This window comes from Oncorhynchus gorbuscha, linkage group LG12 (genome assembly GCF_021184085.1).
Source record: "Oncorhynchus gorbuscha isolate QuinsamMale2020 ecotype Even-year linkage group LG12, OgorEven_v1.0, whole genome shotgun sequence".
Classification (NCBI taxonomy): domain Eukaryota; kingdom Metazoa; phylum Chordata; class Actinopteri; order Salmoniformes; family Salmonidae; genus Oncorhynchus; species Oncorhynchus gorbuscha.
In genome coordinates, this window is record NC_060184.1 from 72,947,423 (window position 1) to 72,969,029 (window position 21,607).

Here is a 21,607-nt window from a genome sequence, read left to right on the forward strand (position 1 = left end):
AAATTACTTGTGTCGTGCACAAAGTAGATGTCTAACCGACTTGCCAAACTGTAGTTTGTTAATAAGAAATGTATTGACGCCAACCTAAGTGTATGTAAACTTCCGACTTCAACTCTACTTAAGTATCACTTCAAGTTCCTTATATAAAAATTGCACTATGCAGAAATTGCTCCGCCATTTCCTGGTTGCTAAAATTCTACATTTCAGTTTGAGTGACCAAACAAACAGTCAAAAATAATGTTTATTCAGCTGTTTGAAGCCGGTGTACAAAAGCCATAGTAAAATATGTAAAAACTAAACTGCAGAACGGGACGCATAGAAATAGAGCACATAGAACAGATCTACTGCTTCTTAGACTTGCTTTCAAAGGGATTGAAAAATCTATAACTCACATTTCTTTGTGAATTTGGTCAGCTCTCCCAAAAAGTTACATATTGTTGCTTTAAGCGAAACAGATGGCACCATTACCTTTTTTTACGGATAGCCAGGAGCACACTCCAAAGCCCAGACATAATATACAAAGCATTGTGTTTAGTGAGTCCACCAGATCAGAGGCAGTAGTGATGACCAGGGATATTCCTTGGATAAGTGTGTGAATTGGGCAATTTTCCTGTCCTGCTAAACACTCAAAATGTAAGGAGTACTTTTGGGTGTCAGGGAAAATGTATTAAGTAAAAGGTACATTATTTCCTTTAGGAATGTAGTGGTAAAAATGGTCAAAAATATAAAATAGCAAAGTCAAGTACACATACCCCAAAACACGACTTAAGTTCTCAGCCTGGTTTGACGAACATCATTGGAAATAGCCTACATCAGGTATCAACAACTAGATTCAGCCGGGGGCCAATGTTTTTATGGTGCCATCTTTCAGATGGGACGCTGAAACGGGTGTCCTGACTCTGTCGTGTCACTCTCTGTGATCTCTCCACCTGACAGATGATGTGTGATGAGCGCTCCGGCACAACAGCTGTCTACGTGCATCACTGAGGTGGGTGCTACACATTGATGGTGGATGAGGTGAGTTTCTCCCTACGATGTATAGCGTTTTGAGTACCTCAGTTAGTAGAAAAGTGTGATATAAATCCAATCAGTTATAATTATTATTTGTATACGACCACATCTCTATTATGCGTTGGAATACGTTGATTTCCAAAATTAAAATCACTTTCCAAAATAATACAACTTACAAAATATATATTTAAAAACACTGCTCAAAAACCTGTGGGGGGGCCAAATAAAACCACCCGCAGGCCCCACCAGTTGGGGAACCCTGGCCTACATGTTAACGGTTTCACACCAGTTCTCAGTTTGGTTTGCTGATGACACATTAGAAATACATGGGGAATGTACATCATTCTAACCAGGTTATCAAACCTACTAGCAGTTTAAGTGTGACGAGAACACAGGCATCCTCTGAACTATAAATACACCCTGCGACAAAAACATCTGAACATACCGTTCTCTCTCTGTAATTGTATGCGACCTCAAAACAATGCCCAGATGCAGGAGTTGCAGATTATGCAGTGACCTGACACAATGTGTGGAGAAACAGGAAGGAGTAGTGTATTCCATGGCACTGTACAAACCAATTTTCTCCTTCCTCTTCAGTGGCTTTAATGAGGCACGAGCCAACGCCTATGAACACAGGACATGTTTAAAAATTCAGCATGACTATCACAAAGACTGGAGACATGCCAATTAACAGATTGGCTATGTATGAGTCGCTGTAACGCACTGCGGGTGTCCTTTTGAGTCTTTAGTATACAGTACAACACATGCAGCATATTATAGTAGGAAAGCTGAAGATGTTTTTAATAAAACAGGAATAGCTGGAGTACAATAATATGGCAAAAAAGGTTTTATGAGGACATGAAGACAGAAAAATGGGAACATTACCAATTGTCTTTAGAATGTATGTGAACACTGGAAATGACAGGCTGAACATTTAATCCTTCTTGATTTTCTTGGACTTGTCTTGTGAATGGAAAGGTCTATAGTATACTGCTATGATTTTGCAACGGGGATTTTACTACAGTTGTGGTGTACATTTGTACGGCAATGGTGGAAAGATATTATTAAAAAGTTTGCTTAACTATGCTTTGAGGTCCAACATTATTCCATGTTCTTTGTGAACCAAAGCCGCGAGGTTGGTATAAGGACTGGAAGCTGTGACATATGGGCCACATTCAAAACCGGACAGTAATACCAACATATCTGGCATGGAAAATATCCACTGCACCTTGTGGACCAAGTTCTGAAAATAGTTTTGTGACTATCATGTCAAGGGCTCAACCTTTGACATTAATGGTAATACCAAGGTGACACGTCTAATAGTGATGCGCAGCTTGACTCATATCCCGCAGTCCCTGTGGTTATAGCCACGGGTTGACTCATATCCCGCAGTCCCTGTGGTTAAATCTGCGGGTTGACTCATATCCCGCAGTCCCTGTGGTTATATCCACGGGTTGACTCATATCCCGCAGTCCCTGTGGTTATATCCACGGGTTGACTCATATCCCGCAGTCCCTGTGGTTATATCCACGGGTTGACTCATATCCCGCAGTCCCTGTGGTTATATCCACGGGTTGACTCATATCCCGCAGTCCCTGTGGTTATATCCACGGGTTGACTCATATCCCGCAGTCCCTGTGGTTATATCCGCGGGTTGAATAAAGAGAAAACAATGAATGCATAAAATGTATAATTCATACAGTGGGGCAAAAAAGTATTTAGTCAGCCATCAATTGTGCAAGTTCTCCCACTTAAAAAGATGAGGCCTGTAAATTTCATCATATGTACACTTCAACTATGACAGACAAAATGAGAAGGAAAAAAATCCAGAAAATCACATTGTAGGATTTTTAATGAATTTATTTGTAAATTATGGTGAAAAATAAGTATTGGTCAATAACAGTTTCTCAATACTTTGTTACATACTCTTTGTTGGCAATGACAGAGGTCAAATGTTTTCTGTAAGTCTTCACAAGGTTTTCACACACTGTTGCTGTTATTTTGTCCCATTCCTCCATGCAGCTCTCCTCTAGAGCAGTGATGTTTTGGGGCTGTTGTTGGGCAACATGGACTTTCAACTCCCTCCAAAGATGTTCTATGGGGTTGAGATCTGGAGACTGGCTAGGCCAATTCAGGATCTTGAAATGCTTCTTAGGAAGCCACTCCTTCGTTGCCCGGGCGGTGTGTTTGGGATCATTGTCATGCTGAAAGACCCAGCCACGTTTCATCTTCAATGCCCTTGCTGATGGAAGGAGGTTTTTACTCAAAATCTCAAGATACATGGACCCATTCATTCTTTCCTTTACACGGATCAGTCGTCCTGGTCCCTTTGCAAAAAACAGCCCCAAAGCATGATGTTTCCACCCCCATGCTTCACAGTAGGTATGATGTTCTTTGGATGCAATTCAGCATTCTTTGTCCTCCAAACACAACGAGTTGAGTTTTTACCAAGAAGTTCTATTTTGGTTTCTTCTGACCATATGACATTCTCCCAATCTTCTTCTGGATCATCCAAATGCTCTCTAGCAAACTTCAGACGGGCCTGGACATGTACTGGCTTAAGCAGGGGGACACATCTGGCACTGCAGGATTTGAGTCCCTGGCGGCGTAGTGTGTTACTGATGGTAGGATTTGTTACTTTGGTCCCAGCTCTCTGCAGGCCATTCACTAGGTCCCCCCGTGTGGTTCTGGGATTTTTGCTCACCGTGATCATTTTGTGATCATTTTGACCCCACAGGGTGAGATCTTGCGTGGAGCCCCAGATCGATGGAGATTATCAGTGACCTTGTACGTCTTCCAATTCCTAATAATTGCCCCCACAGTTGATTTCTTCAAACCAAGCTGCTTACCCATTGCAGATTCAGTCTTCCCAGCCTGGTGCAGGTCTACAATTTTGTTTCTGGTGTCCTTTGACAGCTCTTTGGTCTGGGCCATAGAGGAGTTTGGAGTGTGACTGTTTGAGGTTGTGGACAGGTGTCTTTTATACTTATAACAAGTTCAAACAGGTGCCATTAATACAGGCAACGAGTGGAGGACAAAGAAGCCTCCTAAAGAAGACATTACAGGTCTGTGAGAGCCAGAAATCTTGTTTGTTTGTAGGTGACCAAAGTGTACCTATGATGAAAATTACAGGCCTCTCATCTTTTTAAGTGGGAGAACTTGCACAATTGGTGGCTGACTAAATACTTTTTTGCCCCACTGTATCTATAGGCTACATACATTGAGGTTTTTCATTCATTATTTTTTATCCGCAGTTAGTGCGTAGCCTAAGCATCAAGGCCTTACAGTAGCGCGACAAATACAAGCCAACTGCCAAATGCTTTTGGGAACTTGGGAAGGAAAAGTTCACTTTGATCCAATGAGGCAAAAATTACAATTTTGGAGTTTAATTCAATAAGAGAAAAGCTGTGAAATGGAGAGTTGAAAATAAAGAGAAGGGATGCTCAAAAGTCTGTTTGGGAAAGATTTGGTAAAGTAGTAAAAGAGGATGAGGCACAACACAAATTTAACAAGGACTTCAAAATGGCACATCAAGGGAACTGCATTGTTCAGATGGGTTAAATGCAATATTAGCCAAGCTGAAATCTGGACACTGACTGTAGATTGAAAACCTCTTAGTGTAATACACTGCTCAAAAAAATAAAGGGAACACTTAAACAACACAATTTAACTCCAAGTAAATCACACTTCTGTGAAATCAAACTGTCCACTTAGGAAGCAACACTGATTGACAATAAATGTCACATGCTGTTGTGCAAATAGAATAGACAACAGGTGGAAATTATAGGCAATTAGCAAGACACACCCAATAAAGGAGTGGTTCTGCAGGTGATAACCACAGACCACTTCTCAGTTCCTATGCTTCCTGGCTGATGTTTTGGTCACTTTTGAATGCTGGCGGTGCTTTCACTCTCGTGGTAGCATGAGACAGAGTCTACAACCCACACAAGTGGCTCAGGTAGTGCAGCTCATCCAGGATGGCACATCAATGCGAGCTGTGGTAAGAAGGTTTGCTGTGTCTGTCAGCGTAGTGTCCAGAGCATGGAGGAGCTACTAGGAGACAGGCCAATAAACCAGGAGACGTGGAGGAGCAGGAGGAGCACTGCCAGAGCCCTGCAAAATGACCTCCAGCAGGCCACAAATAATATAATAATAATAATAATATATGCCATTTAGCAGACGCTTTTATCCAAAGCGACTTACAGTCATGTGTGCATACATTCTACGTATGGGTGGTCCCGGGGATCGAACCCACTACCCTGGCGTTACAAGCGCCATGCTCTACCAACTGAGCTACAGAAGGACATGTGCATGTGTCTGCTCAAACGGTCAGAAACAGACTCCATGAGGGTGGTACGAGGGCCCGACGTCCACAGGTGGGGGTTGTGCTTACAGCCCAACACCATGCAGGAAGTTTGGCATTTGCCAGAGAACACCAAGATTGGCAAATTCGCCTCTGGCGCCCTGTGCTCTTCACAGATGAAAGCAGGTTCACACTGAGCACGTGACAAAGTCTGGAGACGCCGTGGAGAACGTTCTGCTGCCTGCAACATCCTCCAGCATGACCGGTATAGGCGGTGGGTCAGTCATGGTGTGGGGTGGCATTTCTTTGGGGGGCCGCACAGCCCCCCATGTGCTCGCCAGAGGTAGCCTGACTGCCATTAGGTACCGAGATGAGATCCTCAGACCCCTTGTGAGACCATATGCTGGTGCGGTTGGCCCTGGGTTCCTCCTAATGCAAGACCTCATGTGGCTGGAGTGTGTCAGCAGTTCCTGCAAGAGGAAGGCATTGATGCTATGGACTGGCCCGCCCGTTCCCCAGACCTGAATCCAATTGAGCACATCTGGGACATCATGTCTCGCTCCATCCACCACAGACTGTCCAGGAGTTGGCGGATGCTTTAAATCAGGACTGGGAGGAGATCCCTCAGGAGACCATCCACCACCTCATCAGGAGCATGTCCAGGCGTTGTAGGGAGGTCATACATGAAGGTCTGGATTTGGAGTCACACTCAAAATTAAAGTGGAAAACCATACTACAGGCTGATCCAACTTTGATGTAATGTCCTTAAAACAAGTCAAAATGAGGCTCAGTAGTGTGTGTGGTCTCCATTTTGACTTGTTTTAAGGACATTACATCAAAGTTGGATCAGCCTGTAGTGTGGTTTTCCACTTTAATTTTGAGTGTGACTCCAAATCAAGACCTGCATGGGTTGATACATTTGATTTCCATTGATAATTTTTTGTGTGATTTTGTTGTCAGCACATTCAACTATGTAAAGAAAAAAGTATTTAATAAGAATATTTAATTCATTCACATCTAGGATATGTTATTTTAGTGTTCCCTTTATTTTGGGGGGCAGTGACTCCTGCAGAATTAAGCATTTCATGCAGTAAAATGATACACCAAATGTACATTTTGACTCGGGAACAGGAGTAGAGAAATCTGATTTATTTATTTTAGCATCTTGAGAAAATGAATGCGACCGTCTGTAAAGGTGTTTTCTTTATCAGCGTCATAAATGCTGACAGTAATTTCAACCACTTAAAATGTGCATCCAAGCCAAACTTAAATCTTATCAAAAGCCCGATCACAGCCGGTTGTGATGCAGCCTGGGATCGAACCTGGGTCTGTAGTGATGCCTCTAGTGCTGCAATGCAGTGCCTTCGACTGCTGCGCCACTCGGGAGGCCAAAATGTAAGTCATTAAATTAGGCCAGCATGCAATTACTGGTTTTCTTCACTTCACTAGTAGGGTTGGAGAGTAACTGATTACATGTAATCTGATTACCAAAAACAAAATGTTACTTTACCAGCAACAACAACAAAAAATATAAAATCAGATTACAGATAGGCTACTTTTGAAAAACTAAATGATTACTTCTTGGACTTATTTAAATTCAGAAAAAAATACATTGACACCTTTCTGTTTACTCAATGAAATTCAACATTGAAAAAAGGTGCAAATGTAAGTTTGTTCCATCTGAATGAGTGAACACAAGTCAGACCACTATGATGACACACCAAATGTGTTTGATGGATCCTTGTTGTCTTCATCTAATGCACCCGAAGGGGAAAGTCATTCAGAAGCAACTAAAAGTAATCAGATTATGTTGCTGAGTTTGGTCAATTTAAAAGTTACAGTTAATTATGAACTTTTTGGACAGGTAACCTATCCACTGTTCACTAGCATATGGAATGTCATTTGAGGTAACAGCCAAATTCCTTCATAAAAAGCTACCACATTCACATTAATACTTCTACTCTCCTGAGTCGTGACATCCCAGCTAGCACATAACGTTCCGAGAACCATATGTTTCGGTTGTCCAATGGTTATTTTTGCACACAACCTTCCCAAAATGTTCTGGGAATGGTGCAGAATAGTTGCTGAGCTTTGGAACATTCTCAGCACATTTTTTGGGGGTGACCTGACCAAATTCACATAGACATGTGAGTTATTGATCAATCATCCTACTTGAAAACAAGTCTAAAAAGTGGTAGATCCATTATGTGCGGTATTTCTATGCTTCCCATTCTTAAGTTTAGGTTTTTGGGTATTTTATAATTGGTTTTGTACACCAGATTTAAACAGGTCAAACAACAATATTTTGGGCTATAGAAAATATATTTGACAGCGATTTAGATGGTACAATGATTCAATGATTCTGATTAGCTTATTTTGTCACAAACTGAAATTAGGCGAACTATTATAGTTTTAGCAATCAGGAAATGGCAGAGTGATTTCTGTAAAGTGATACTAACAGAACGTTTCCTAAAAGTTCAAACATGATTACATTACATTGTTCTAGGAATGTCCTCAAACAGTTCAGAGAATGTTAAGAAACAACGCTCTCCTATATGGGAATTTCAATAACTCAATACAATACAGCATAACGTTTCCACAAGGTTTCCTCACGGTTATATTTTAAGTCATGTTCTCAGAACATTTAGAAACCTTTCCATGAGTAAAAAAAACAATTAAAAAAAAAACATGGGTTGGTATCTCCATCCTGGTGGCGCAGTGGACTAATTACATGGATAGAGAACTGAAGATCACAGGTTTGAATCTCTCTGACACCGTGCCACAATAAAAAAAAATACATGTTTGAATGCAAATTCATTTCCATTTGTCCCACCTGTGCTTGGAGTTCAACATACTAAGCTAGCAGTGTTAGCAAAAGTCTTATTGAAACATTCAGTGAACATTTTAAAGTTATTGAAAAACCTTCAAATAACCTATGATTTCCATTCTCAGAACGGTTAATAAAAACTCACAGGAAAACTTTCACGGAACCATAGTAAAACGTTATCAGAACCTCCCTGCAACCTAAAAATGAAAGACCTCAGAACAGGCAAATTTTTTACTTTGTTCTCAGAACATGTTTACTGTTCAGGAAACGAATTGTTTCGTTCACAGAATCAATGGGAAACAAAAAAACGTTCGTTTCCACAATTTTAAGAAACCAAAATGTGCCAGCTGGGGTACTAAGTCTCAGCATCAGGACCGCTCCTGCTGTCCACACCTGCTGTGGCGTCAACTCCGTCTTGCTAGTTAGCGTCTTGCGTAACAACATTGACGTAACAAAAAAAACATAAAACATGATATAAAGTAATGTGCATAACGCAATTAACTATAGACGGCCATTTAAATTGTGATTTCAGTGGAGGCCTACTAACGCTGGCTATTAGATGAAGGCCTATGCTACAGTTCTAAACAAAATCTCTATAGAGTCGTGGGTTTCCAGTTGAGTGACATTCAGCTGACTGGCTGATTCAACAGCAACAATTGACCAGGCAGCGGACATTGTTGTAGCAGCCGCTCGATATGAGCATGCCGTTGACATCTGGCTAGTTGTATGTGAAGCTATCGTCATTGAACTCGCCTACATAGAAACCGCACAATAGACCTCGGCACCACTGAAAACGACTGAATTTCGCCCACTTACCGACGGATCTGTAGCCCAGGACGGCGATTTTTCGGGATTTCGGCTGCGGCATCTTTTAGCAGCGACACTACATCAAAATGATCAAAAACTGGAACAGATCTCAAATGCTATGTTAAAAACAACAAGGACCACAATTGCACCTGCAATTAGCTCGTTTAAATAAAAAACTATTTAGCGAAAAGTAGTCACGCATCTGTATACTATACCTCACTCCCAAAGAAATATTAATGAATGCCCACTGTTGGTTGGTTGCGCTTACGCAGAAAGGAGGGTCTCTGTCCTCTTCTTCAGCTGCGGTTGGATACGGTTTATTCACCGTTTTTAGAAGCACGAAATTCATTGGCTCTCAAAGATTACAACGACTGGAGCATCTACTATCAATTCCGTTATGATGGCACCCTGACAGCAATTTCTGTCATGTAGAAATGTCAAGAAAGGGAACTCGCGAATAATGTGTTATGAGTGTCACAACTAAATATTGAGGTTTAACTGAGAACGTGTGCAGATCCTTTTGTGGGTACACATCATATTGGCCTTTTTTAGAAATATATATGTATCATATTTATTATTGACATGAATTTGCAATTCGAAACAAAGCAGTTTCAACCAGAAAGTCAGCAGCAGACGAGACGACATGGGCGCATAAATCTCACCTTGCATGGGTTCATTGACAATGGGTTTATAAAGGTTCTGGTCTCTGCTGCCATCTTGCGGTGCCTTATATACTTGCAGTACATTTAACTTCATATTATAGCAATGATTCCATTCACTGTTACAGAATAAAACGTCACATTGAAACTGTAGAGCGCCACCAGCGAGGAGAGAACTGACTACTGACAATCTCCCATAAGTATCCCAATGAGGCAGAGTGGGGTTAAATGAGGAAATATTTGGTGAGATCACATGCTGTTGCATGCTGGGTCTCGTAGTTTCTTGCCTCAATATATTTCTGCCAATGTACAAAGGATATGGTCTTCCGATATGGATCAGATTTCTGAAAGTAGTCTATGAGCCAGGAGAAACTGTAATCCATGGATCATATTTCTGAAAGTAGTCTATGAGCCAGGAGAACTATAATCCATGGATCATATTTCTGAAAGTAGTCTATGAGCCAGGATAACTATAATCCATGGCTCAGATTTCTTTAAACAGCCACTTCAAACTTTAGCCACTGCTAGCTAAAAATGGATGAGAATAAAATCTGCACAACACACAAAAAACACATATCAATAGATATGTATGTATTTGTAAGTTTGAGTAGTTTTTTTTTCTTCCATACAAGATAAATACAAGGCTTACAATACATCTGGTCAACATTATGCAAAAAAAGTCCCCCAAAAAACATGATTGTCACTCAATGTGCTTCACAAAAACGCTCAATGAATAAATAGTCTGTCCAACTTAAAATATTTACAATATTAACAATAATGACCGCAATTAATTAAGCTTTGGATCTGTTGACCTGATGAAAAGCTTGGTGGGGACGTTTACAGGACAGCTTTTTTTTCCTCCTGCCAGCACGACAATACTAATAGCAACCAAAGCGATGGCAGCATAAACATTTAAGATTTCACTTTCTTTCTTAATGCCGGTTCAACTTTAGCTATACATGTCAAACCGCTTCACCATATTAACAAACATTGTAAAAAAAATATATATATACACAGTGGGGCAAAAAAAGTATTTAGTCAGCCACCAATTGTGCAAGTCCTCCCACTTAAAAATAGGAGAGAGGCCTGTAATTTTCATCATAGCTACACTTCAACTATGACAAAATGAGAAAAAAAAATCCAGAAAATCACATTGTAGAATTTTTAATGAATTTATTTGCAAATTATGGTGGAAAATAAGTATTTGTAACTTCTTCTTTAAGAGGCTCCTCTGTCCTCCACTCGTTAGCTGTATTAATGGCACCTGTTTGAACTTGTTATAAGTATAAAAGACACCTGTCCACAACCTCAGTCACTCCAAACTACACTATGGCCAAGACCAAAGAGCTGTCAAAGGACACCAGAAACAAAATTGTAGACTGGCACCAGGCTGGGAAGACTGAATCTGCAATAGGTAAGCAGCTTGGTTTGAAGAAATCAACTGTGGGAGCAATTATTAGGAAATGGAAGACATACAAGACCACTGATAATCTCCCTCGATCTGGGGCTCCACGCAAGATCTCACCCCGTGGGGTCAAAATGATCACAAGAACGGTGAGCAAAAATCCCAGAACCACACGGGGGGACCTAGTGAATGACCTGCAGAGAGCTGGGACCAACGTAACAAAGCCTGCCATTAGTAACACACTATGCCGCCAGGGACGGTGTAGTGTAAAAACTCAACTCGTCGTGTTTGGAGGACAAAGAATGCTGAGTTGCATCCAAAGAACACCATACCTACTATGAAGCATGGGTGTGGAAACATCATGCTTTGGGGCTGTTTTTCTGCAAAGGGACCAGGATGACTGATCTGTGTAAAGGAAAGAATGAATGGGGCCATGTATCGTGAGATTTTGAGTGAAAACCTCCTTCCATCAGCAAGGGCATTGAAGATTGAAAGTCCATGTTGCCCAGCAACAGCCCCAAAACATCACTGCTCTAGAGGAGATCTGCATGGAGGAATGGGCCAAAATAACCGCAACAGTGTATGAAAACCTTGTGAAGACTTACAGAAAATGTTTGACCTCTGTCATTGCCAACAAAGGGTATATAACAAAGTATTGAGAGAAACGTTTGTTATTGACCAAATACTTATTTTCCACCATAATTTGCAAATAAATTCATAAAAAATCCTACAATGTGATTTTCTGGATATTTTTTTTTCTCATTTTGCCTGTCATAATTGAAGTGTACCTATGATGAAAATTACAGGCCTCTCATCTTTTTAAGTGGGAGAACTTGCACAATTGGTGGCTGACTAAATACTTTTTTTGCCCCACTGTATATCAACGGAAATGAAAAATGTGGATTAAAAACCAACACATCAACATTACGCTTATGTCGCATTTACCCACAGAAACAGAAATTACATCAATCATCAGATGAGCATTAAAAAAGCAATAAACAGGAGTCACTGGCAAGAGGAGAGCTTTTTTTGTTGAAACAATAGAGAGGGTTGGGAGATGGTGACAGATGGGCAATAGAATACATCAGTGTGAACTCCTGTTCAGGCACTGTTCTGGGTGAGGGGTGGTGAGGGTAAACACAGTGGTGCTGTCTAGTGGGGGGGGGTACAGTAACACTGACTAGAGGACAGGAGAGGGGGGGGTTACAGTAACACTGACTAGAGGACAGGAGAGGGGGGTTACAGTAACACTGACTAGAGGACAGGAGAGGGGGGTTACAGTAACACTGACTAGAGGACAGGAGAGGGGGGTTAGTGTAACACTGACTAGAGGACAGGAGAGGGGGTGGTTACAGTAACACTGACTAGAGGACAGGAGAGAGGGGGGGTACAGTAACACTGACTAGAGGACAGGAGAGGGGGGGTTACAGTAACACTGACTAGAGGACAGGAGAGGGGGGGTTACAGTAACACTGACTAGAGGACAGGAGAGGGGGGGGGTTACAGTAACACTGACTAGAGGACAGGAGAGGGGGGTTACAGTAACACTGACTAGAGGACAGGAGAGGGGGGTTACAGTAACACTGACTAGAGGACAGGAGAGGGGGTGGTTACAGTAACACTGACTAGAGGACAGGAGAGAGGGGGAGGGGGGGGGTACAGTAACACTGACTAGAGGACAGGAGAGGGGGGGGGTTACAGTAACACTGACTAGAGGACAGGAGAGGGGGGTTACAGTAACACTGACTAGAGGACAGGAGACTAGAGGGGGTGGTTACAGTAACACTGACTAGAGGACAGGAGAGGGGGGTTACAGTAACACTGACTAGAGGACAGGAGAGGGGAGGGGGTACAGTAACACTGACTAGAGGACAGGAGAGGGGGGGGGGTTACAGTAACACTGACTAGAGGACAGGAGAGGGGGGTTACAGTAACACTGACTAGAGGACAGGAGAGGGGGTGGTTACAGTAACACTGACTAGAGGACAGGAGAGGGGGGTTACAGTAACACTGACTAGAGGACAGGAGAGGGGGGGGGGTTACAGTAACACTGACTAGAGGACAGGAGAGGGGGGTTACAGTAACACTGACTAGAGGACAGGAGAGGGGGGGTTACAGTAACACTGACTAGAGGACAGGAGAGGGGGGGGTTACAGTAACACTGACTAGAGGACAGGAGAGGGGGGTTACAGTAACACTGAATAGAGGAGAGGAGAGGGGTTACAGTAACACTGACTAGTGGAGAGGGGGGGGTTACAGTAACACTGACTAGTAGAGAGGAGAGGGGGGTTACAGTAACACTACTAGTAGAGAGGAGAGGAGGGGGGGGTTACAGTAACACTGACTAGAGGAGAGGAGAGGGGGGTACCGTAACACTGACTAGAGGACAGGAGAGGGGGAGGTTACAGTAACACTGAATAGAGGAGAGGAGAGGGGGTTACAGTAACACTGACTAGTAGAGAGGAGAGGGGGGGGTTACAGTAACACTGACTAGAGGCCAAGAGAGGGGGGTTACAGTAACACTGAATAGAGGAGAGGAGAGGGGGGTTACAGTAACACTGACTAGTAGAGAGGAGAGGGGGGTACAGTAACACTGACTAGAGGCCAAGAGAGGGGGGTTACAGTAACACTGACTAGAGGACAGGAGAGGGGGGTTACAGTAACACTGACTAGTAGAGAGGAGAGGGGTTGGGGGGGGCAGGAATGAGAGATGCGAGGGGGAAAGTTCATCAAGTTCAGGGTCAACGTAGCCATTTGAGAGTAAACTGGGGGAACCCTCTCTCCCCTCTTCTTAAATCCGTATCGGTGCGATGGCACGACCCTGTCCCGTAGCGGTGCGATGGCACGACCCTGTCCCGTAGCGGTGCGATGGCACGACCCTGTCCCGTAGCGGTGCGATGGCACGACCCTGTCCCGTAGCGGTGCGTTGGCACGACCCTGTCCCGTGCCCAGCGGAACACAGCACTTCATTTCTGTCCTCCAGTAACCAACATTCACTTGGGTTTAAGAGACCGTGTCAAGGGAAGCTGTGAGGGCTGTGGTGCGGGGGCTTGAAGGGGGCTTGAAGGGGGTAGGACAGATGAGGGGAGCAGCTTTCAGCACAGCTAACCAGAATTCAAGTACTCCAATGCCACCTCATAGCAGAACTTGTATTGATCCTGTGAAAGATGGGAAGAAGAGAACATCAGTGATAGTGACTGGACCAGACATGGCTGAATTGACTTTAATTACTGCATTATAATGGCTGTGCGATTCACAATCGCAGTGATATTTTCTCCTTATTCAAAATGTCAACAGCAATTTTCAATTCAACTGACTTTGGCAGCACAACTTGTCCCATAAGAACCCATTAGCATGTTGTAACTGCAAAATGTGTAGTGATGACCAGTAAACCACTATAAGAGTTAGGGTCTGTATTCATAAATCATCTCAAAGTAAGAGTGCTGATCTAGGATCAGCCCCTCCCCTTCCATCTCATGTTATTCCTTATGATCTAAAAGCGATAACTGATCCTAGATCAGCACTGACCAGTAAGTCGACCATGTTGGGTTTGTTGTTCCTCAGCGTTTTGACCGCGTGGAACACATCGACTGAACGCTGATGCCGGAGCATTTCGCACACGATGCTAATCGCACCGAATGTCCCGCTACGTCCTCCACCATTCCTGAGAAGAAAGAAAGAAAGAGAGAGAGAGAGAGAGAGAGAGAGAGAGAAAGAGAGAAGGAGAGAAAGAGAGGAGAGAAAGAGAGAGAGGAGAGAGAGAGAGAAAAAAGAGACAGGGTTGGATCATAGACCTAGTCATAATATTTGTATAATAAGTCCATAAAAACCTGTCAGATTTGCAAAACATTTCCACCCCCAAATTAAGTATCCTTTGTCCAATTTTATAAAACATTACACCGGCTTTAAGTAATGTGTTACCTGGACAAAATGTAAGCTTAATGAATGAATAACATTATCAGTGTTGTATGGTGACAGGTTTGACATAAATCTTGTCTAAACTTCCCAATCTCTTTCTGTGCTTGTTGTTTTGGATTTTGGCCTCTAGATGGCGCCACCATACTGCAATTCCACCACTACAAGAGGTGGCCAGGCCACCCACTGATACTCAAGTATGTGTGGGGTGAAAGTAAGGTGGTACCAGTAAAACAGGAAGCCTATCACAATAATTAAAACAAAATGTCAAGAAAACTGTAAGCTATTACACCACTTTTTATCATTACCGCATGTCAGAGGCATGGAAAATTAGCGAATGGACTTGAAAACGGGTGCTATAGCCTACACTCCAAAATGCGATGTGGTTTGACAAGAACACTGACATTTTGCCAAGGCAGAAATGAGTGGCCGACACAGAGACGCATGCGGACAGCAGTGGATGCATACATTCTGGCCTAATGACAATCGCCAAATGTCATTACACTTTAGTGTTTTGTGTAACATGTATTTTTCCATTCACCACTGTTTTGAGGCTGGTAATATGTTGAGAGTGGATGAATGTGCCTGGGTAGCCTAGTAAAGGAGCCCTTTGAAGTGATTGTTTGACAAATCAGATGAACACATGACAGGTTGTGTTTATGCAACAATAAAAGGTAATAGTTTTAAATGAATAATCTTTACGACTAGAACCACAGAGATCCTATTGAATTCTATATGTAATTCTATGATTAGGCCCATCAAATGTTTTAGGTCCCGTACTGGGAAGAAATTCATTCTATTTTCACCCCTGTGTGGAACATACAGCTGGCTCGCTAAGTAGTTAGTGCTCTTCCTCAGAAACACTCCAGATGGTTAACTTTACTGTCTGAAAAGACAAAAGAGCTTTTAAGAGTTGCAAAAGGAGAGTCCCAACGTGTCACAAGTGGAAGCAGTTTGAGTTCAGTTTCGGGAGAGTAGGGTAAGTTGAGCCATGCTTTACATTCAGCATCACTCTGTCAAGGGAAATATAGTATTCCTTCTGACAAAGACAACTACATATATCGTATTTAGGATGTTGTGTATCACTGGGAATTAGTCACAATTAATTTAGACATCACAGTTTTCAAAACATAGCTTGTCCAAAAAAAGTGGTCTCAGCACAACTTACCCCCCCCGGGTATGGAGTAAGTTGAGCTGAGGGACAGGGCAAGTTAAACAACCGACAAATGGCAATACTGAATGGTTTAACTTATTATTTCCCAAATACAATTCAACACAAACCTAATCACTGTTCTGTTTTTTCATTTTAAGTATCTTTTAACACAGTCTTAAATGGGTATTTCAGGATTTTGGCAACGAAGCCATCCATCTACTTCCCCAGAGTCAAATGAACTTGTAAATAAAATTGTATGTCTCTGCGTGCTGTTTGAAGGACATTGCTAACTAGCGTTAGCGCAATGATTGGAAGTCTATGGTAACTGCTAGTATGCTAGTAGATACCATAGACTTCCAGTTGTTGCGCTAACGCTAGTTAGCATGGGCTCACGAAACTACGTCTAACTTCCTTCATACTGGATTCAGAGACATCTGACTGCCAAAATCCTTTTTAAACCTAAAAAATAATTTGTACCAATTTAATACTTAATATAGGCCCTGCTGTTTCCTAAAATCCCAGCGATAAAATCAAATCAAATTTGATTTGTCACATACACATGGTTAGCAGATATTAATGCGAGTGTTGCGAAATGCTTGTGCTTCTAGTTCCGACAATGCAGTAATAACCAACAGGTAATCTAACCTTACAATTCCAAAACTACTACCTTATACACACAAGTGTAAAGGGATAAAGAATATGTACATAAAGATATATGAATGAGTGATGGTACAGAACGGCATAGGCAAGATGCAGTAGATGGTATCGAGTACAGTATATACATATGAGATGAGTAATGTAGGGTATGTAAATATTATATTAAGTGGCATTGTTTAAAGTGGCTAGTGATACATTTTTTACATAAATTTCCATTATTAAAGTGGCTGGAGTTGAGTCAGTATGTTGGCAGCAGCCACTCAATGTTAGTGGTGGCTGTTTAACAGTCTGATGGCCTTGAGATAGAAGCTGTTTTTCAGTCTCTCGGTCCCTGCTTTGATGCACCTGTACTGACCTCGCCTTCTGGTTGATAGCGGGGTGAACAGGCAGTGGCTCGGGTGGTTGTTGTCCTTGATGATCTTTATGGCCTTCCTGTGACATCGGGTGGTGTAGGTGTCCTGGAGGGCAGGTAGTTTGCCCCTGGTGATGCGTTGTGCAGACCTCACTACCCTCTGGAGAGCCTTGCGGTTGTGGGCGGAGCAGTTGCCGTACCAGGCGGTGATACAGCCTGACAGCATGCTCTCGATTGTGCATCTGTAGAAGTTTGTGAGTGCTTTTGGTGACAAGACAAATTTCCTCAGCCTCCAGAGGTTGAAGAGAAGTTGCTGCGCCTTCTTCACAACGCTGTCTGTGTGGGTGGACCAATTCAGTTTGTCTGTGATGTGTAAGCCGAGGAACTTAAAACTTACTACCCTCTCCACTACTGTCCCGTCGATGAGGATAGGGGGGTGCTCCTTCTGATGTTTCCTGAAGTCCACAATCATCTCCTTTGTTTTGTTGACGTTGAGTGTGAGGTTATTTTCCTGACACCACACTCCGAGGGCCCTCACCTCCTCCCTGTAGGCCGTCTCATCGTTGTTGGTAATCAAGCCTACCACTGTAGTGTCGTCCGCAAACTTGATGATTGAGTTGGAGGCGTGCATGGCCACACAGTCGTGTGTGAACAGAGAGTACAGGAGAGGGCTCAGAATGCACCCTTGTGGGGCCCCAGTGTTGAGGATCAGCGGGGTGGAGATGTTGTTACCTACACTCACCACCTGGGGGCGGCCCGTTCAGGAAGTCCACTACCCAGTTGCACAGGGCGGGGTCGAGCTTGATGACGAGATTGGAGGGTACTATGGTGTTAAATGCTGAGCTGTAGTCGATGAACAGCATTCTCACATAGGTATTCCTCTTGTCCAGATGGGTTAGGGCAGTGTGCAGTGTGGTTGCGTCGTCTGTGGACGATTTGGGGCGGTAAGCAAATTGGAGTGGTTCTCGGGTGTCAGGTAGGGTGGAGGTGATATGGTCCTTGCCTAGTCTCTCAAAGCACTTCATGATGACGGAAATGAGCTACAGGGCGGTAGTCGTTTAGCTCAGTTACCTTAGCTTTCTTGGAAACAGGAACAATGGTGGCCCTCTTGAAGCATGTGGGAACAGCAGACTGGGATAAGGATTGATTGAATATGTCTGTAAACACACCAGCCAGCTGGTCTGCGCATGCTCTGAGGACGCGGCTGGGGATGCCATCTGGGCCTGCAGCCTTGCGAGGGTTATCACGTTTAAATGTTTTACTCACGTCGGCTGCAGTGAAGGAGAGTCTACAGGTTTTGGTAGCGGGCCGTGTCAGTGGCACTGTATTGTCCTCAAAGCGAGCAAAGAAGTTATTTGGTCTGTCTGGGAGCAAGACATCCTGGTCCGGGACGGGGCTGGTGTTCTTTTTGTAATTGGTGATTGACTGCAGATCCTGCCACATACCTCTTGTGTCTGAGCCGTTGAATTGCGACTCTACTTTGTCTCTATACTGACGCTTAGCTTGTTTGATTGCCTTGCGGAGGGAATAGCTACACTGTTTGTATTCGGTCATGTTTCCGGTCACCTTGCCCTGGGTTGAAAGCAGTGGTTCGCTTCTGGTTTGGGAATGTTTTAATCGTTGCTGTGGGTATAACATCGCGATGCACTTTCTAATGAACTCGCTCACCGAATCAGCGTATTCTTCAATGTTGTTGTTGGACGCAATGCGGAACATATCCCAATCCACGTGATCGAAGCAGTCTTGAAGCGTGGAATCAGATTGGTCAGACCAGCGTTGAACAGACCTGAGCGTGGGAGCTTCTTGTTTTAGTCGGTCTGTAGGCTGGAAGCAACAAAATGGAGTCGTGGTCAGCTTTTCCGAAAGGAGGGCAGGGGAGGGCCTTATATGCGTCGCAGAAGTTAGAATAACAACGATCCAGGGTTTTACCAGTCAGATGTCTTTGCCTTGCATTACAGCTGGGAAGAAAATGTTTCAATTTGCTCAACTTGCCATTGGCTCAACTTAACCCAAGGCAAATCGTTTGACTATATTATCCCACACATCTACAAGGATGCACGTTCATGCTCGGTTTAAGACCTCATATTGAAGCTTATAGAGACCCCAACTGACATACTGAACAATCTTTAAATAATCAAGCATCATGAAACCTCTAACACAAACTAATTGGACCTGGTGAAAATCTGTTTTTAGGATCTAACTTTCCATTTTTTTCTTCCTTCACAGACTCCATGAAATGATGACCTCTACCTAAATATTTGGTCAAATTATTCATTTTGTGTTGGGTTTCCTACAAACAAGGGTGGCTCAGCGTACTGCCTTGGCTCACCTTGGGTGGCTAAACTTACCACACTCTCCCTTACGAATAAAACCTGTTTACTTCTCCTCTCTCAACTCAGGAGTTAACCTCTGTCAACCTCCACATTCCTCTGGCCTTACGCATTATTCCGTGGAATGTTTGGACCCTATTTCCGATATAGTACACTATACGAGGGTAATAGAGCGTCAGATCAGGCAGATAGACAGTGTTCTCTTTCTGACCTTTGTTGAACGTGTGTGTTGTGTGGGCTGTTTGTCTCTGGTTAGTGTGTGTCTGCATCTTGTGTGTGTATGTGTGTCTGCGCCTGTGTGTGACTATATGTATGTGTGCGGACTCTCTGGTCGGGTGATAGGAATCTCTCCGGAGACTAACACGAGTCACGTATGTGGGTGTTTTTTTTTTTCTCCTGGACTCTCTGGCTTACAGAACGGACTGGTAAACCTGTTAAAGAGCACCAATCACAGACTACATCAACAACCACCCTGTCTTCCTCCTTCCCTCTACTTTCCAATCTCATTTCCCACCCAACTGGGGCCTCTTCTCTCCCCCTCCTCTATCTCTCCCCTCCTCACTCCCCCACCATTTCTCTGAGTAAAGTGGGGTTGCTGAAGATAAGGAAGGGCAGATTGAGCTGAGGCAGAGGCCCACCCAGAGGCCTCTCCCACCGGGGCATTACAAGCTAAATCTGGGCAGCATCGGGAACCACAAGCTCATTTGATGTGATTCCCTCTTGTAATTCAGATCAGCCTCTCCCCTGTATTTCTTCTACTTCATCACCTGGAATGGATTGCACATTTACATTCACACCGTGATGTCACACTGATTTGTCTGGTTAAAAAAGTTGGCTTGGGCCAGACTAAATGGGTCAAATAGAAATAGATTGAGATATTTGATCATTTTGAATTAAATACAGTTGAAGTCAGAGGTTTATATACACCTTAGCCAAATATATTGAAACTCAGAATTTCACAATTCCTGACATCTAATCCTAGTAAAAAAGTCCTGTCTTAGGTCAGTTAGGATCACAACTTTATTTTAAGAATGTGAAATTCTCACCAAATTCCCAGTGGTCAGAAGTTTACATACATTAAATTTGTATTTGATAGCATTGCCTTTAAATTGTTTAATTTGGGTCAAACGTTTCAGGTAGCATTCCACAAGCTTCCCACAGTAAGTTGGGTGAATTTTGGCCCATTCCTCCTGACAGAGCTGGTGTAACTGAGTCAGGTTTGTAGGCCTCCTTGCTCGCACATGCTTTTTCAGTTCTGCCCACAAACTTTCAATAGGATTGGGGTCAGGGCTTTGTGATGGCCACTCCAATACCTTGACTTTGTTGTCCTTAAGCCATTTTGCCACAACTTTGGAAGTATGCTTGGAGTCATTTTCATGATGCCATCTATTTTGTGAAGTTCTCCAGTGCCTCCTGCAGCAAAGCACCCCCACAACATGATGCTGCCACCCCCGTGCTTCATGGTTGGGATGGTGTTCTTTGGCAAGCCTCTCCCTTTTTCCTCCAAACATAACGATGGTCATCATGTCCAAGCAGTACCATTTTTGTTTCATCAGATCAGAGGACATTTCTCCAAAAAGTACCATCTTTGTCCCCATGTGCAGATGCAAACCGTAGATTGGCTTTTTTAATGGAGGTTTTGGAGCAGTGGCTTCTTCCTTGCTGAGCGGCCTTTCAGGTTGTCGATATAGGACTCGTTTTACTGTGGATAGAGATAATTTTGTACCGGTTTCCTCCAGCATCTTCACAAGGTCCTTTGCTGTTGTTCTGGGATTGATATGCACTTTTTGTACCAAAATACATTAATCTCTAGGAGACAGAACGTGTCTCCTTCCTGAGCGGTATGACAGCTGCGTGGTCCCATGGTGTTTATACTTGCGTACTATTGTTTGTACAGATGAATGTGGTACCTTCAGGTGTTTGGAAATTGCTCCCAAGGATGAACCAGACTTTGGAGGTCTAAAATTTGTTTTCTGAAGTCTTGGCTGATTTCTTTTGATTTTCCCACGATGTCAAGCAAAGAGGTACTGAGGTTGACGGTAGGCCTTGAAATACATCCACAGGTACACCTCCAATTGACTGAAATTATGTCAATTAGCCTATCAGAATCTTCTAAAGCCATGACATAATTTTCTGTTTAACTGTTTAAAGGTATGTATGTATGTATGTATGTATGTATGTATGTATG

General features: G+C 43.2%; 2 protein-coding genes across 15 annotated transcripts in view; both read right to left on the reverse strand.

Moving 5' to 3' along the window:
* LOC123991375 (GTP-binding protein Rheb) overlaps nt 1-10,720 on the reverse strand; it is a 59,708-nt gene extending 48,988 nt beyond the window's left edge. For 2 of the 3 annotated variants that reach the window (XM_046292896.1, XM_046292897.1), the window contains exon 1: nt 9,611-10,720. In XM_046292896.1, coding sequence (XP_046148852.1) covers nt 9,611-9,872 — 262 coding nt within the window. In that variant the 5' untranslated portion in view covers nt 9,873-10,720. Of the gene's footprint in view, nt 1-8,957 lie in introns of all 3 variants that reach the window. The other variant, XM_046292898.1, reaches the window with a different exon arrangement.
* A 2,875-nt stretch (nt 10,721-13,595) lies between these two features.
* Nucleotides 13,596-21,607, reverse strand: part of LOC123991376 (receptor-type tyrosine-protein phosphatase mu-like) — a 335,771-nt gene continuing 327,759 nt past the window's right edge. For all 12 annotated transcript variants that reach the window (XM_046292910.1, XM_046292905.1, XM_046292908.1 and 9 more), the window contains 2 exons: nt 14,541-14,676; nt 13,596-14,170 (listed from right to left, as the gene is read on the reverse strand). In XM_046292910.1, coding sequence (XP_046148866.1) covers nt 14,117-14,170; nt 14,541-14,676 — 190 coding nt within the window. In that variant the 3' untranslated portion in view covers nt 13,596-14,116. The remainder of the gene's footprint in view (nt 14,171-14,540; nt 14,677-21,607) is intronic.